The 15,860-nt window shown below is 41.9% G+C and overlaps 1 protein-coding gene across 2 annotated transcripts in view; it reads left to right on the top strand.

Annotated features, from left to right (window-relative positions):
• The window catches only part of LOC124281812 (transient receptor potential cation channel subfamily A member 1 homolog), a 36,130-nt gene that overhangs the window by 4,376 nt on the left and 15,894 nt on the right, over window positions 1-15,860 (top strand). The window contains exons 2-9 of one of the 2 annotated variants that reach the window (XM_046717805.1): window positions 3,354-3,529; window positions 4,707-4,841; window positions 9,219-9,387; window positions 10,474-10,577; window positions 10,906-11,076; window positions 12,228-12,446; window positions 13,002-13,095; window positions 13,967-14,162. In XM_046717805.1, coding sequence (XP_046573761.1) covers window positions 3,416-3,529; window positions 4,707-4,841; window positions 9,219-9,387; window positions 10,474-10,577; window positions 10,906-11,076; window positions 12,228-12,446; window positions 13,002-13,095; window positions 13,967-14,162 — 1,202 coding nt within the window. In that variant the 5' untranslated portion in view covers window positions 3,354-3,415. Of the gene's footprint in view, window positions 1-3,353; window positions 3,530-4,706; window positions 4,842-6,790; window positions 6,890-9,218; window positions 9,388-10,473; window positions 10,578-10,905; window positions 11,077-12,227; window positions 12,447-13,001; window positions 13,096-13,966; window positions 14,163-15,860 lie in introns of those variants that run through there. The other variant, XM_046717806.1, reaches the window with a different exon arrangement.

Genomic DNA, 15,860 nt, shown 5'->3' with positions numbered 1-15,860 from the left:
TGAGCGTAGGGTGTGTGATGTGTGATGTTGGTTGCAGGTTTCTGAGTGTGGGGTGTGTGCTGTGGTATGTTGGTTGCAAGTTACTGAGTGTGGGGTATGTGCTGTGGTATGTTGGTTGCAGGTAACTAAGCGTAGGGTGTGTGATGTTAGATGTTGGGTGCAAGTGACTAAGTGTGGGGTGTGTGCTGTGGTATGTTTGGTTGCAGGTTACTGAGCGTTTGGTGTGTAAAGTGCGATGTTGGATGCAGGTTACTGAGCGTGGGGTGTGTGCTGTGGTATGTTGGTTTCAGGTAACTGAGAGTAGGGGTGTGATGCGTGATGTGTGATGCTGGTTGCAGGTTACTGAGCGTGGGATGTGTGATGTTGGTTGCAGGTTACTGAGCGTGGGGTGTGTGTGTGAGATGTTGGTTGGAGGTAACTGAGCGTGGGGTGTGTGAAATTGTGATGTTGGTTGCAGGTAACTGAGCGTGGGGTGTGTGATGTGTGATGTTGGTTGCAGGTAACTGAGCGTGGGGTGTGTAATGTGTGATGTTGGTTGCAGGTTACTGACCGTGGGGTGTGTGTAATGTGTGATGTTGGTTGCAGGTTACTGAGTGTGGGGTGTCTGATGTGGTATGTTGGTTTGCAGGTTACTGAGTGTGGGGTGTGTGCTGTCGTATGTTGGTTGCAGTTAGTTACTGAGTGTGGGGTGTGTGCTGTGGTGTATGTTGGTTGCAGGTTACTGAGCGTAGGGTGTGTCTTGTGGTATGTTGGTTGGAAGTTACTGAGTGTGGGAGTGTGTGCTGTGTGGATGTTGGTTGCAGGTTACTGAGCGTTTGGGTGTGTAAAGTGTGATGTTGGATGCAGGTTACTGAGCGTGGGGTGTGTGTGCTGTGGTATGTTGGTTTCAGGTTACTGAGAGTAGGGTGTGTGATGTGTGATGTGTGATGCTGGTTGCAGGTTACTGAAGCGTGGGGATGTGTGATGTTGGTTGCAGGTTACTGAGCGTGGGGTGTGTGATGTTGGTTGGAGGTTACTGAGCGTGGGGTGTGTAAATGTGATGTTGGTTGCAGGTAACTGAGCGTGGGGTGTGTGATGTGTGTGATGTTGGTTGCAGGTAACTGAGTGTGATGCGTGGGGTTACCTATAATGTGTGATGTTGGTTGCAGGTTACTGACCGTGGGGTGTGTAATGTGTGATGTTGGTTGCAGGTTACTGAGTGTGGGGTGTGTGATGTGGTATGTTGGTTGCAGGTTACTGAGTGTGGGGTGTGTGATGTCGTATGTTGGTTGCAGGTAACTGGGTGTGTGTGCTGTGGAGCATGTATGTGTTGCAGGTAACTGAGCGTAGTGGTGTGTGATTGTGGTATGTTGGTTGCAGGTTACTGAGTGTGGGTGTGTGTGCTGTGGTATGTTGGTTGCAGTTACTGAGTGTGGGGTGTGTGTTGTGGTATGTTGGTTGCAGGTAACTGAGCGTAGGGTGTGTGATGTTGAGATGTTGGGTGCAAGTTACTGAGTGTGGGGTGTGTGATGTGGGATGTTGGTTGCAGGTTGCTGAGTGTGGGGTGTGTGATGTGGGATGTTGGTTGCAGGTTACTGAGTGTGGGGTGTGTGTGTTGTGAGATGTTGGTTGCAGGTTACTGAGTGTAGGGTGTGTGATGTGTGGTGTGTGTGGTTTGCAGGTTACTGAGCGTGGGGTGTGTGATGTTGGTTGCAGGTTACTGAGCGTGGGATGTGTGATGTTGGTTGCAGGTAACTGAGTGTGGGGTGTGTGTTGGCTGAGTGTGGGGTATGATGTTGGTTGCAGGTTACTGAGCGTGGGGTGTGTGATGTGTGATGTTGTTGGTTTGCAGGTTACTGAGCGTGGGGTGTGTGAATGTGTGATGTTGGTTGCAGGTTACTGAGCGTGGGGTGTGTGATGTGTGTGATGTTGGTTGCAGGTTACTGAGTGTGGGGTGTGTGATGTGGGGTGTGTGTGGTTGCAGGTTACTGAGTGTGAGGTGTGTGCTGTGATGTTGGTTGCAGGTGACTGCTGGTAGGGTGTGTGATGTGTGATGTGATGTTGGTTGCATGTTACTGAGCGTGGGATGTGTGGTATGTTGGTTGCAGGTTACTGCGTAGTGTGGGGTGTGTGATGTTGGTTGCAGGTAACTGAGCGTGGGGTGTGTAAGTGATGTTGGTTGCAGGTTACTGAGTGTGGGGTGTGTGATGTGAGATGTTGGTTGCAGGTTACTGAGTGTGGGGTGTGTGATGTGGGATGTTGGTTGCAGGTTACTGAGTGTGGGGTGTGTGATGTGAGTGATGTTGGTTGCAGGTTACTGAGTGTGGGGTGTGTGATGTGAGGTGTTGGTTGCAGGTTACTGAGTGTGGTGTGTGTGATGTGTGATGTTGGTTCAGATTACTGAGTGTGGTGTGTGTGATGAGAGATGTTGGTTGCAGGTTACTGAGCGTGGGGTGTGTGATGTGTGATGTTGGTTGCACGTAACTGAGCGTGGGGTGTGTAATGTGGTATGTTGGTTGCAAGTTACTGAGTGTGGGGTGTGTGCTGTGGTATGTTGGTTGCAGGTAACTAAGCGTAGGGTGTGTGATGTGTGATGTTGGTTGCAGGTTACTGAGTGTGAGGTGTGTGATGAGAGATGTTGGTTGTAGGTTACTGAAGTGTGTGATGTTGGTTGCAGGTTACTGAGTGTGGTGTGTGATATGTGTGATGTTGGTTGCAGGTTACTGAGTGTGGTGTGTGTGATGTGTGATGTTGGTTGCAGGTTACTGAGTGTGGAGTGTGATATGTGTGATGTTGGTTCAGATTACTTAGTATGAGACGAAGTATGGGCCACTATATACTGCAGGGTTTTACACGACGCTGAAATGAACGCACAGATGTATTTAAACACGCAAAGAAAACACGTATACAGTAATCCGAGGGGTACACAGTCATTCATTTTACTAAACTCCCTCCAATAACAAAGGGTCTCGTTATGAAGCTTATGACCTTACATTAAAGTATGTCATCAATTAATACGGCCCCCTTGTACGGTTCTTTGGATTTCCTTTGGTCCTGATTTTAAATCGGTCAAGGTAAGACCCTGACATACTCTTTCATTGGTGGTTAATCCATTAATGCACATAGCCTACGTACCGCCTTGTTATCCGTTATAATCTTTACACTATGGAATAAATAATATGATCTTGCACGATATGCCATTCATTGATAACGGTGTTAGTATCTATACCGAAACGCCGCAATCATTGCTATAAAGAAGTTGACTATCCACAGAAGTTGGTTTTTCCTTCATCTTTACAACTTCTAAAATGCCTCTCAAAGAAGTTATAAGCTGTTCGGTTGATAATGGAAGAGCTTCAGCTTTATGTTTAACAGAGGGCAGAACCAGTCTTTGGCCACTAATCCGACGTGGGCGATCAGCCGTTGCTAATCCAGAATGGAACTTGAGGCAGTGTCGGGTAACCAGTCGCCAGCATCGGGGGTAGGTCGAGGCATAGAGGTGGTTGACATGGATAGCGACAGTTCTATGGGTTCGCCCAAACTACAGAAGGTATGTCGTTTTCCTTAGTAACTCAGCTCTGTGTGAAGACCGTGTTTTTGATTCTGAACTGCTAATCAGTAACTAACTATTAATGACATATTCGACTTCCCTCCACAGACGCCATTGGACTGATCACTGTGGGTGAATGCTTTAGTGACGTATTTGTCGCGATTTTCACCCAAATTACTTTTCAGTGAATGCTCAACATAATTTTAGCAGTCAGTATTTATTCCTACGAAAACTTTCCCAAATCGTCACTTCAGGTTTTCCAGTGGAATATCTCCAAAACCAGTCTCTAAATTACCCACATGGCTTTGATGACAGTGTCTATGCGATAGGGGCGGTGGGGTAGTCTTGTAGTTAAAGTGTTCGCTCGTCACGCCAAAGACCCGGGTTCAATTCCCATATGGGTACAATGTGTGAAGCCCATTTCTGGTGTTCCCCCTCCGTCATAATGCTGGAATATTGCTAAAATCGGCGTAAAACTATACTCACTATGTGATAGCTTGTTTGTACAGACAGTTTTAAAATCTAGTTATACGAACGATTTAATGTAAATGTATAGAAATATGCAGTGTAGGTATTTTAATATATACGTTATATTTAGTATTATTATCAGTTATATTCATCGAGTATACATTCGGTAGATTAATTAGGATACATGCTGCACACATGTGTAATTCCTCTGGGCCATTGGATATAATGTATAAGTGAATCACTGTACAAAATAACAAAGAACGGAAAACATATATAATTCGGTATCCATTCGTTCTAAAACTACCAACTTGTATCACAACATATGATATTCAAAGGGTCAATACTACACTCTAATGACATTAAAACGGATAATCGTCACACCTAATCCGGCCAATGTAACGTTGGGTAATTCCTTCCAGGTCTTAGGTTAAAGGGGCGGTGGGGTAGCCTAGTGGTTAAAGCGTTCGTTCGTCAAGGCGAAGACCCAGGTCCGATTCCTCACATGGGTACAATGTGTGAAGCCCCTTTCTGGTGTCCCCGCTGTGATGTTGCTGGAATTCTGCTAAAAAGCGGCGTAAAACCATACTTAAGGTTAAATACCACAATTTTAAAAAAAATAAAAAGGCTTTTACTGAATCATTTTGAAACATGAACAGGGATACATATATTAATCCAGAATATTGATTAAAAATTAACTGATTCTTTGTAGCATTTGAAGCGGTTTTCCACAGTCACAGGTGCATTGGCTGCCTTCCCCTACAGGGTGCCTGGCAGACAAACCCGTCTCGACTGTTCACTTGAAACACTCGTTTCACCAGAACGCATAACACAGGAAATGGTTCAGGCAAGTTGTACCAGCAGTTATAGTATTGGTTCTGTTGTAGTACTTTTAGCAGCAGTAGTAGTAGTAGTAGTAGTTGTAGTAGTAGTAGTAGTAGTAGTAGTAGTAGTAGTAGTAGTAGTAGTAGTAGTAGTAGTAGTAGTGGTACAGGGGCGTAGGAACGGTTTTCAGAGGGGGCTGTTTCTACGCCCCTGTGGTAGAAGTAGTAGGAGTAGCAGCAGCAGTAGTAGTAGCAGAAGCAGTAGTAGTATTAGTAGTAGCAGCAGTAACAGCAGCTTCAGCAGTAGGCAGGTAACTTGGCGGAGGCGACAAGTAGCGTGAAAACATGCATTAGCTACGAGTTACGTGGAGCCGTGAATGAAGTAATGGTTACGTGGAGACACGCATGAACTACGAGTTACGTAGAGACACGGATAAACTACGAGTTACGTAGAGACACGGATGACCAACGAGTTGCGTGTAGACATGGAATAACTACGAGTTACGTGGGGACACGCATGAACTACGAGTTACGTGGAGCCGTGAGAACCGTGGATGGTTACGGATACGTGGGGACACGGATGAACTACGAGTTACGTGGAGACACGCATGAACAACGGTTACGTGGAGACCGAGCATGAACTACGAGTTACGTGGGGACGCGCATGAACTACGAGTTACGTGGAGCCGTGAATGAAGCAATGGTTACGTGGGGACACGCATGAACTACGAATTACGTGAAGACATGAGACGTTTTCGAATCAGAAAGCTCTAGTCACGTACCAGCCAAACACATACAAACAGTTCGCGCCATGATGTTATAAATGGGAAGCAATTGAAAGATAGATCATTATATCAGTTGTAACATCTAACCGTTTGTAGTGATTGTACCTTCAACTAACAAATTGTTTTATTAGTAACATTTGCAAATTAATACTAATGTTTTAGGTGTGATTAACTAACAATACTTCAATTAGTATTCAGCAGTTTCGGGGGGTGGGTGTGTGTGGGTGGTGTGGTGTGTGTGGGTGGTGTGTGTGTGTGTGTGTGTTGTGTGTGTGTGGGTTTGTGTGTGTGTGTGTGTGTGTGTGTGTGTGTGTGTGTGTGTGTGTGTGTGTGTGTGTGTGTGTGTGTGTGTGTGTGTGTGTGTGTGTGTGTGTGTGTGTGTGTTTGTTTGTTGCCTGATGGTTAAAGTGTTGGCTCGTCACGCCGAAGACCCGGGTCGATTCCCCACATGGGTACAATGTGTGAAGCTCATTTCTGGTGTCCCCCGCCGTGATATTGCTGGAACATTGCTAAAAGCGGCGTAAAACCAAACTCACTCACTCACTCAGCAGTTTCTACGACAATAAAAAAGAAACGGATCTTTTACACCCTTACCTATGTCACTATTTATCATTGATTTAAGGAATCGCGATGTACATATTTCTGTGTTTTAATTGTGCAAAATTTAAATACTTTATCTTATTTCTGTTTGAAAAAGACGTGTTGAAAGCAGCATCTGAACTGAATGGGCATCGCATTGTCACTTGACAGCTCCGCGCATAGTTTGTACTTGGAGAAAGTGCATTTCTTGTGTATTCTTAATGTTTCCAAGCAAGGGTAAATTGTGCTCATACAAACTTGGAAATGAGAGACTCCTCTAAAGAAAATGATAAAAAGTTCAAGAGTTGCAATCACATGCGTGTTATAACGGGGTATTGTCGATACCTGTTCCCCAGCCACTATATATTTTAAGAGTTGTATTTGAAAGGATCAGAGTTTTACGGTAGCGTTCGAATCTGCTGTTTGCTGAAAAGACGATGCGCCAATGATGTTTTCATCAACAGATCAAAATACACTAAATAATGGAGCTGACATGTTGCGTTGATCAGACCGCAGCTAAAATCTCGATATGCTCATGGTAAGCACGTGATGTTCGTGCATCGTGCATGTTACGTCCCAACGTGCATTGTGACCATGCTATTTGATACCGAGTTTAAATCGTTTTGTTTGGAAGAAATGAGATGTCAGCCCGGCGTTTAAAACGGGAGGAAGAAAGTGACCCCTCACCTACGTCACGTATTCATGAGGTTTGTGACGACATCGTTAACGGAGATGTTGCGCGTATATTGTTAAACTGGTTTCAGTATTAGTTTGCGCTGCCACATAGGCTGTTTTAGGCTGTTTTGTGTCCACAGTGTCGATTGAACTCACATGAGACATGTTCAAACCTCGAATATTATTTTAGGTTACAGAAACCTTATAACAAACAGCACCTTTGACATTAATTGTAGTGAGAACAACCTTTCTTCTCAAAGAAACTTCAACAAGGCCGTTGGTGATAAGTGAATTATGTTATGTGTCATTGAAATTGCCTGGTTACTTGTTAAGCTAGACAGGATCCCAGTCACGTACATTAATAACGATCTGAATTCGAACAAAATGCTACGCAGATAATCGACCTTTGCGTTGACCTTCTCAGACACTTTCAGCTTACTATGCAATTATTAGTTCATCAGGACATATATAAATTATCTTATTAAATTATTCTTAATTATATGATTTTGAATGCCTTATCAGACCTATTTTGTCAGGAACATATCAGTGATGGATGATGCTATATATTATTATTTTAAAAATATAACAGTATGGCGTCAGATAGCTTCCTCTGACCAATCATCTTTTAGAGGGTTTCGCCTACACCTCAATTCGCCTACATCCCATATCGCATACAAAAACAATGTAGGCTAATTGGGATTAGAAAATGCACCCCTACTCTTATAATGAACCTGACTCACTGGTCAGTGCCATACTAATTAGGTAAATTATCCTTACTCATGTCTAAATTACTTTTTTACGACACACATTTTGGAAAAAGTAAGCATAAATGGATAATAACATTAGATATGTTTTGGACGAAATTGGACTTAGTTATATCTGGAATTCCCAAAATTTTGAATGTAAACTAGAAGAGGCGTATATATATAGCTCCTTATCTAACTTAGATTTAAGGTTGAGTAAATATTTGGATATTTTAAATGATAACTGTTCAAAGGCATTGTTACGTTATGAAACAGTAAATCATAACATACCCATTAAAACAGGTCGCTGGAGCAAAAGTATTCTGTAATATTATCATAAATGCTTTTAAGAGTCATCGGTAAGAATATTCCATCTAATTATTTCTATTATCTTTATGCAATCTATTTGTAGATAGATTTGCAATCTATCTATCTATCTATCAATATATATATATTACTTATTCATCTGTATACATGAAATACTCGACTGCACACACTATGTGAATATATTTAATTGTAACATATATGTAACCTCATATGCCGCTGCCTGTGGCCTGAGTTGGAATAAAGTTCAGTTCAGTTAAAATAAAATGAAAAGGCTTAATGCACAATCTAAATTGTAAAAGCAATGGTGATATGTAGTTAATTTCTCAATGTAAAATACTCAGTTGTTATAAGGATATGTAGCTGAGTAAAGAGGATTGGTGCATCCACTAAGAAGTTCAGACTGAGACAACGTGTTCGTGATGAAGTGAGAATGGACATCCGCACAAGTAAACTTCCTTAACACTAAGCATATGTGATATGATGTTATATGATGTGAATATCATTGTGATCGGAAAATGGACAAATAACAGAGTAAATAAATAAGAGACAAATAACAGAAATAAATTCTTTAAAAAAATGTCTTTTTGTCCTTCAACTACTTCAACTAGAAGAGTCCAGTTTTAGATTATAGGGGTGCTAGTTTACCATTGCGTAATCAACAGTCTACAGACCATGAAATATTGTTTTAAGACTGTAGGCGAATTGGGATGTAGGCGAAATGAGAACATGCCTTTGAGAGACCCGTGAAGATCCGGGTTAGAATTTATCTTCAGTGACCCATGCTTGTCGTAAGAGGAGACTAACGGGATCGGGTTTTCAGCCTCGCTGACTTGGTTGACACATGTCATTGTATCCCCATTGCGTAGATCGATGCTCATGCTGTTGATCACTGGATTGTCTGATCAAGACACGATTATTTACAGACCGCCGCCATATAGTTGGAATATTGCTGAGTGCAGCGTAAAACTAAACTCACTCACTCTTTGAGAAATACTAGAATGCTTAAGTTAGTTGACCAGTTTTTACTTTGAAAACTTCAGCGTTACGATTAAGCAAATATACTAACCATTTTATATGTATGTCTCAAAAGAGGAAGACCTGATGGGAATCATAAGCGTTTCTCCCGTGATGTCATGCTCATGTCTCACAATAAAAATTGTTTAAAAGTTAACACTGCTTTGATATTTTATTCTTTTTTTAACAATCTCGATACACAGTCTCAATGTTTAATGAATATCAGTTCACTATAATCCAATTTGAAGTAAATAACGTAGTGTCGTACATATATTAGTGCGCACGAGAGGGCGATGCCTCGACGCTGGAGGCGATTATCAACGCCCTGGGGAAGGATATCGAGAAGCACGTGAACTCACAGGATGAGATAGGCCTGACCCCACTCCACTACGCTGCCCAGTACAACCACCCGGATGTAGTGGACATACTGCTGAAGAACAAAGCAGGTGATGATGATACTAACCCTCGATACGAAACAACCTAATTCCCAGCTAACAATTTCACGTTATCACAACGTTGTTTCAGCGTTTTGCTTTCGTTGTTACAACGTTATTCTGTGGACTCCCATTTACGTTGTCACAACGTTGTGGCCTGACGTCGCCACAAGGTCTATAAGTTATTTGATGCTAACGTATTTTACGTTGTTTTAACGTTCTATTTAACGTTAATAGTTGAATAGTTTTCACAGTATTGAACAGTGCATAAGAAACAAAGCAGAAATTCACTTCAATGTTTATTCGTCAATTTGCATGTTGTTTTGGTCGGGTGTTTTCTGAAGCTGTAGCTGAATAGTGAAGAAAGAATCTCAAAGTGAAAAGTTTTACAAAAAACTATCGTGACACCAAGTTATAAGAAACGTTGTTATAACGTTGTGAGGAGCCCAAAGCGTAACGTTTCCTCAACGTAAATTTGCAACGTTGTTATAAATCTCTTGAGATGAGAGATAGATGTTATTTGATAGAAAAGGCAAATGTTGTTGTGTATTTCTTACTGTTTGGGTCTCTATTCACAAGCGACCGTAAATCGATGTTATATTATTAGGAGCAACAACTGCTTTGTGACACGGGTTGTTGCTCCAAAAACCATTATAGCATTGAGGTAGACTGAAAGTAGTTCCACTGCAATATCGATTTTATGTCTCAGATAATGTGATATATTGATTTCATGAGACCGTGTTCAAACAAAGAAGGGCGGCGGGTAGCCTAGTGGTTAAGGCGTTGGTTCGTCATGCCAAAGTCCCGGGTTCGATTCCCCGCATGGGCACAACGTGTGAAGCCCATTTCTGGTGTCCCCCTTCGTGATATGACTTACTCACTCACTCACAATGATGTCGCCATTTATATCCCATTTTCTCAGATGAAAAAACTATTGGTAATACCAAGAATGATAAACTATTAGCCAGGGGAATTTTGAATTATTATTTTTTCATAAATCATAAGAGTCTCCAGGACTGAAATTATCCTTTATTTCCGTGTATCTCGTAGTTTATTCTGCAAGGACAGAGTTCTATTTTAATCCCCTATATTCCTCAGATGTCAACATCAGAGGGGAAGAAGAGGGGGCATGCCCCGCCCACTATGCCGCAATGCCCGTCAGGGGCAAGAAGCTCAAAACCGACCGGACGGCCCCACAGAGCGTGAGTAACGGATCTAGGATTCTTAAAGGGGGGTATCCATATATTGATTGAACCAAACACACGAGATTGTAGGTTTATGGTAAGGGTATAGTGGGTGTGGGAAGTGAGTCAGGGCGTTTGTCATTTTATCCACAAGAAATGACGAAGAAAGTGCTAATGCAGGAGTAACGTTTAAACATATCCTGTTACACTGAAACTACCTTTTGCGGACAACTGCAAAAAACTGATTAAACAAAATGCTGTAAGAAAACCAATTCCTTGATAAAACAGCAACAAGAACAATAACGATTGTAGTGATGATAATGATGATGATTATGATTGTTATCAGATGGACCAAGTTTGGTCGGGATCTTCGTGTGTCCCAAAGCTGAAAGAGAATGGCGCCGACTTCACCTTGCAAGACACATATGGCCAGACTCCTCTTCACTACGCCGCTATTCACGGCAACGTTGTCGCCGCCAGGGACATCCTCGCCTTTGAAGATGTGAACATAACTGAGGTTTGTGTCTTTGACGACTGTTGTACACATTCAGCACTTATACCCATACATGCTTCTATCTTGAGTGAGTATTCATGCTTCACTGCGGCATGTCATCTCAGTTGGCTAGCACTATAAAACCAGCTTCAGTCTGGGCTAGTACAAGCAGCCGCACATACACATACACACGCATGCACGTCGTCATATGAGCGAAATATTCCCAAGTACGACGTTAAACCCAATTTCACCTCACCTCTATCTTGACTGAGTGAGCCGGTCATTTCGTTAGTCTAGCAAAGTTCGATATTGAAATCAATTCATTTTTTTCGGTTTTATTGGCCGTTGGCCCATGTGTAGTAGGAATACAATGAACACAATAAAGTGTAGCAAGTTATACAGAGAAAAATGCAGTTAAGTGTTTACAGGGGAAGTAACAGATTTCTTTACTATATTTCGAACCGTTAAAAAGTGTATGGGTACAGTTGCTGCTAATGAAATTAAAATATTTAGTCAGTATGCTATCCTGTCCACAATACAATTGCGTTGATCGATGCTCATGCTGTTGATCACTGGATTGTCTGGTCCAGACTGAATGATTTACAGACCGCTGCCATGTAGCTGGAATATTGCTGAGTGCGGTGAAAAACTAACTCACTCACTCTTTCTCTGAACTTACCGGAACAACATCCTCATATTCGCCCGCGTCAGTTGTCCACCATTTAGTGCGGTGTAAAACTCAACTCACTCACTCACTGTCAACAATATGGAAAATACTTATCTCTAATAAAATTCTGTACTGTACATTCAAACATGAAGTGAATTTCATCTTCATTCGAGCTTCAGTCACACATTTTACACATCTTATCAAAATTAATACCTCTAATTTTACAGCTCAATGGAAATGCATGTAATCTAAATGTATATTTCTTCTAATTGCTATGTGATTAATGGAAGTAATATAATATTCAACATTTAACAATGATTTAACTTCTGTAAAATATCTGAGATGGAGAGGTATGGAATGTTGCAAGATATGTCGCATTGGTATTTAATGCTACTTGATGCATGTGACATCAGAAAACATTATCTGCTAAACATCGTAAAATACTGTAGTAACTTTGTCATGAAATCATAGTAAAGCGATCCTTTATATCTTGCTATTGCTGTTCCAGTCTGAAGATAATCAGAACATGCGAGCCCTGCACGTCGCAGCTCTGTATGATGAGCTGGGCGTTGCTAAGCTCCTCCTCAACGCTGGTGCAGAAATTCGGTGCATGGATCACGAGAGTTCGACACCGCTACATCACGCATGCTCATCGGGGAATCTGCCTCTCGTCAATATGCTTTTTGATATCGCAGCAAGAGATCCTAATAATAATGTTACAGAGCTGGTAAGAGAATGGGATAGATGCAGATTCTTTGTTTCTGTGCTTCAGTTTAGTTATCTATAGGACATTAAAGTTACGAATGGCCCAGCCGTCTGAGAGCGCAATTTGCTATGCAGAGTTGCGACCCTTAGGTTCGCCAGTATCCTATGAACGTTGGTTCGAATACCCTATTAGCACTGTGTCAGCATAGATAAGACAGGCATCCTCCCATACTGACCTCACACGTCGTGATATATCTCACTCTAAGATTGAAAATCTCCTCGCTTCAATATGTTACCATATAATGTGTCCTTTCCAGACCAAGTGGATTGGTGCTTATGCTATCGACCACTGAAATGTCTGGCAAAGAAGGGTGAAAATCGACTTCGACCGGATTATAATCTATGGTATTACGCCAGGATCATATCCGTGTCGTGGGTTTCAATAAATACACGTTTTAACTGTTTCTCCAACATTAACATCAAACGGCTTGGCACAACTGAAATCCTATTCGAATCCCGTTGAATCCAACTCTTTCACTTGTAAAGTGTACATTTGTTTTCAACATGGCTTCTACAGCTAGTACATGACCAGGATGTTGAAGGAAGCACCTGTCTCCACCTAGCGGTAGAAAATGGCCACAGTGAGATCACCCATCTTTGTGTTAAAAAAGGTGAGTTGTGCCTCTTGAACGTCTTGGAACAATAAGCTTTATCAACCGCGGTAACTGAACAAGAAACAGAATGTTTAAAAACAGCCCTGGTTGTCTAACGTCATGCATATGCATAGGTATAGTATTTACGAAATATATTTAATTCTTCTTCGAGACGGTCACGTATCATTATTCCTAGCAGGTAAGCTCTGAATCGCCATAAATATACAGCCGTTTTGGGTGGTAAAGTAAAGAAGTAAACAAATGGTTGCTCGATGGTTATGTGGTTTCACCGTTGTATGAGGACCCTAAGTTGTCAGTGTTTCGGCGATTCTTTCAGTCTTGTTACGTTTTGATAACGTCATTGTGTCATTGTTTGGCCATTTTCAAATGTACACTTTCATTTACCCGACAATATATAAACTTTACCTGTAACTTCTCCGTGGGGACTTCGTGTCTGAAAATGTCCAGTAATAGGACGACTGAAAAGTATAGAATGGTCTCAGTTTATCGTCTTTGAGAGGCATTTTAGAAGTTGGGAATAACGATTAATACAATATTAACAAATTGTTACAAACGTTCTGGATAACAACTTCATTTTCACGAGTGCGTCGTTTCGATACAGATTCTTGTATCGTGGTCAAGCAGTTTGCAAGAAAACGGTACATGAATCTGTATGCCTCACTCACAAAGTAAAACACGTTGTTATCCATAAACCTTTGTTAATACGGTTTCAGTTTCTGAACTGCCTGACTCAAAGAACTAATTGCTGCTCACGCTATCAAACACTGGTTTGCCTGGTTTTGGCTTGAGTATTTTCAGGTCACCTCAATGTAGATTGGACATTGATGTTATCTGTAACACACCTACTTAATCTATGCATGTGTTCTAGGGGCAAATGTCAACCAGAGCCGCAGTGACGGTTTGTTCCCGCTCCACCTGGCGGTAGTGTCCGGAAAAATTGACATCATACGGCACCTGGTGGACAAAGGGGCGATAATCGACGCCTCCAATGACATGCAAACAACCCCTCTACACAAAGCAGCCCAATTCAACCGTGTAAGGGCTGCGAAGCTGCTTCTCAGAAGGTAAGATAAAAATCACTACCGTATATTTCAGTATAAGAGAGCCATCATGAATGAATATCTGACGGAACATTTGCTAACATTCACATGTGAATACAGAATGGGAAATCGAACAACTGAACACGTTTTGAAACTGGCAATAATTATTAGACTACACTTTTAATTATGAGAATGAATATTATGGATCACAACTTCTGTGTTATATTTCAGGGCTAACTCCTGCACCTTTTCAATTGCTATCCCTTTTCTTTACACCATATAACAGGTGAAGATCCGGGTTAGAATTGGTCTTCAGAGAGACAATTGCGTAGAACGAAAGCTCACGGTGTTCATCACTGGGCAGACTCGATTATTAACACACCGCCGCCATATAGCTGGAACATTGCTGAGTGCGGCGTTAAAAACCAACCAACTTTACTACATATGATATCCAGCAGTGACGGCGTTTTTCAGATCAGATGGTCATGAATGGTTACATCTTTCAAGGGCAAGGAGTTACCTGACTATAAAGGTCAAGTTTCCGAAATTGGCTGGAATTTTGTGTCTCGAACGTAGCGCCACCAGTGCCTGTTACGAGTTATGTCCCGTCTCTTGATCAATCAGATTTCAAATCCCACATCACTTTATTTTGCATCAACACAAGCGGCGCCGAGACATGTCTTTGTGATCGATAATCGATATATTGTAGTGAAGCAAGCCCTATCTCGCAAAGTGTATGAGATCAATTTAAAGTCGTTATAGAAAAAATCCGTAGATGGTGAGTTGTCGGTTCACATGCTTTGCGGAGCCCGCAATCAACCGAAATCTGCACAGGGTTGTTTTGAACCGGTTGTAGATTATATTATATTAACTTAGATTGATTGCAGATTGTTAGTCCAACCAAAAATTTAAGTTCAACAAGAGTAGAAATTTACTCCATTGTCTCGTGAAGATACATGATGTGGATATTTCCAAACGACACACATATTATTAACTAACACTTAGGTCTATAAATATAGCTACTTTCACTTTACTTGTATAGGCTTACTGCAGACGTACATGTATATACACCTGGTGTACATATATTTACATTACGATTTCACTGGACACAAGTAAAGGCAAAAGGTTTCCCTTTACAGCAGTGACGGTTTCCTATAAACAGGCAACGATAACAGGTTTCAGTGTACACAGGCAACAAAAACGTCTTTCAGTGTATACAGGCAACGATAACAGGTTTCAGTGTATACAGGCAACGATAACGGGTTTCAGTGTATACAGGCAACGGTAACGGGTTTCAGTGTACACAGGCAACGATAACGGGTTTCAGTGTACACAGGCAACAATAACGGGCTTCAGTGTACACAGGCAACGATAACGGGTTTCAGTGTACACAGGCAACAATAACGGGCTTAAGTGTATACAGGCAACGATAACGGGTTTCAGTGTACACAGGCAACAATAACGGGCTTCAGTGTACACAGGCAACGATAACGGGTTTCAGTGTACACAGGCAACAATAACGGGCTTCAGTGTATACAGGCAACGATAACGGGTTTCAGTGTACACAGACAACGATAACGGGTTTCAGTGTATACAGGCACCGGTAACGGGTTTCAGTGTACACAGACAACAATAACGGGCTTCAGTGTACACAGGCAACGACAACGGTAACGGCTTTCACCAGGTACAGGCAACAGGTTTCACCTTACATTGTGTTTATCA

Source organism: Haliotis rubra, unplaced genomic scaffold (genome assembly GCF_003918875.1).
Source record: "Haliotis rubra isolate DU_JTF1 unplaced genomic scaffold, ASM391887v1 Scf29, whole genome shotgun sequence".
NCBI lineage: Eukaryota > Metazoa > Mollusca > Gastropoda > Lepetellida > Haliotidae > Haliotis > Haliotis rubra.
Note: the sequence above shows the minus strand (reverse complement) of the source record. Positions and strands in the feature narration are given on the sequence as shown.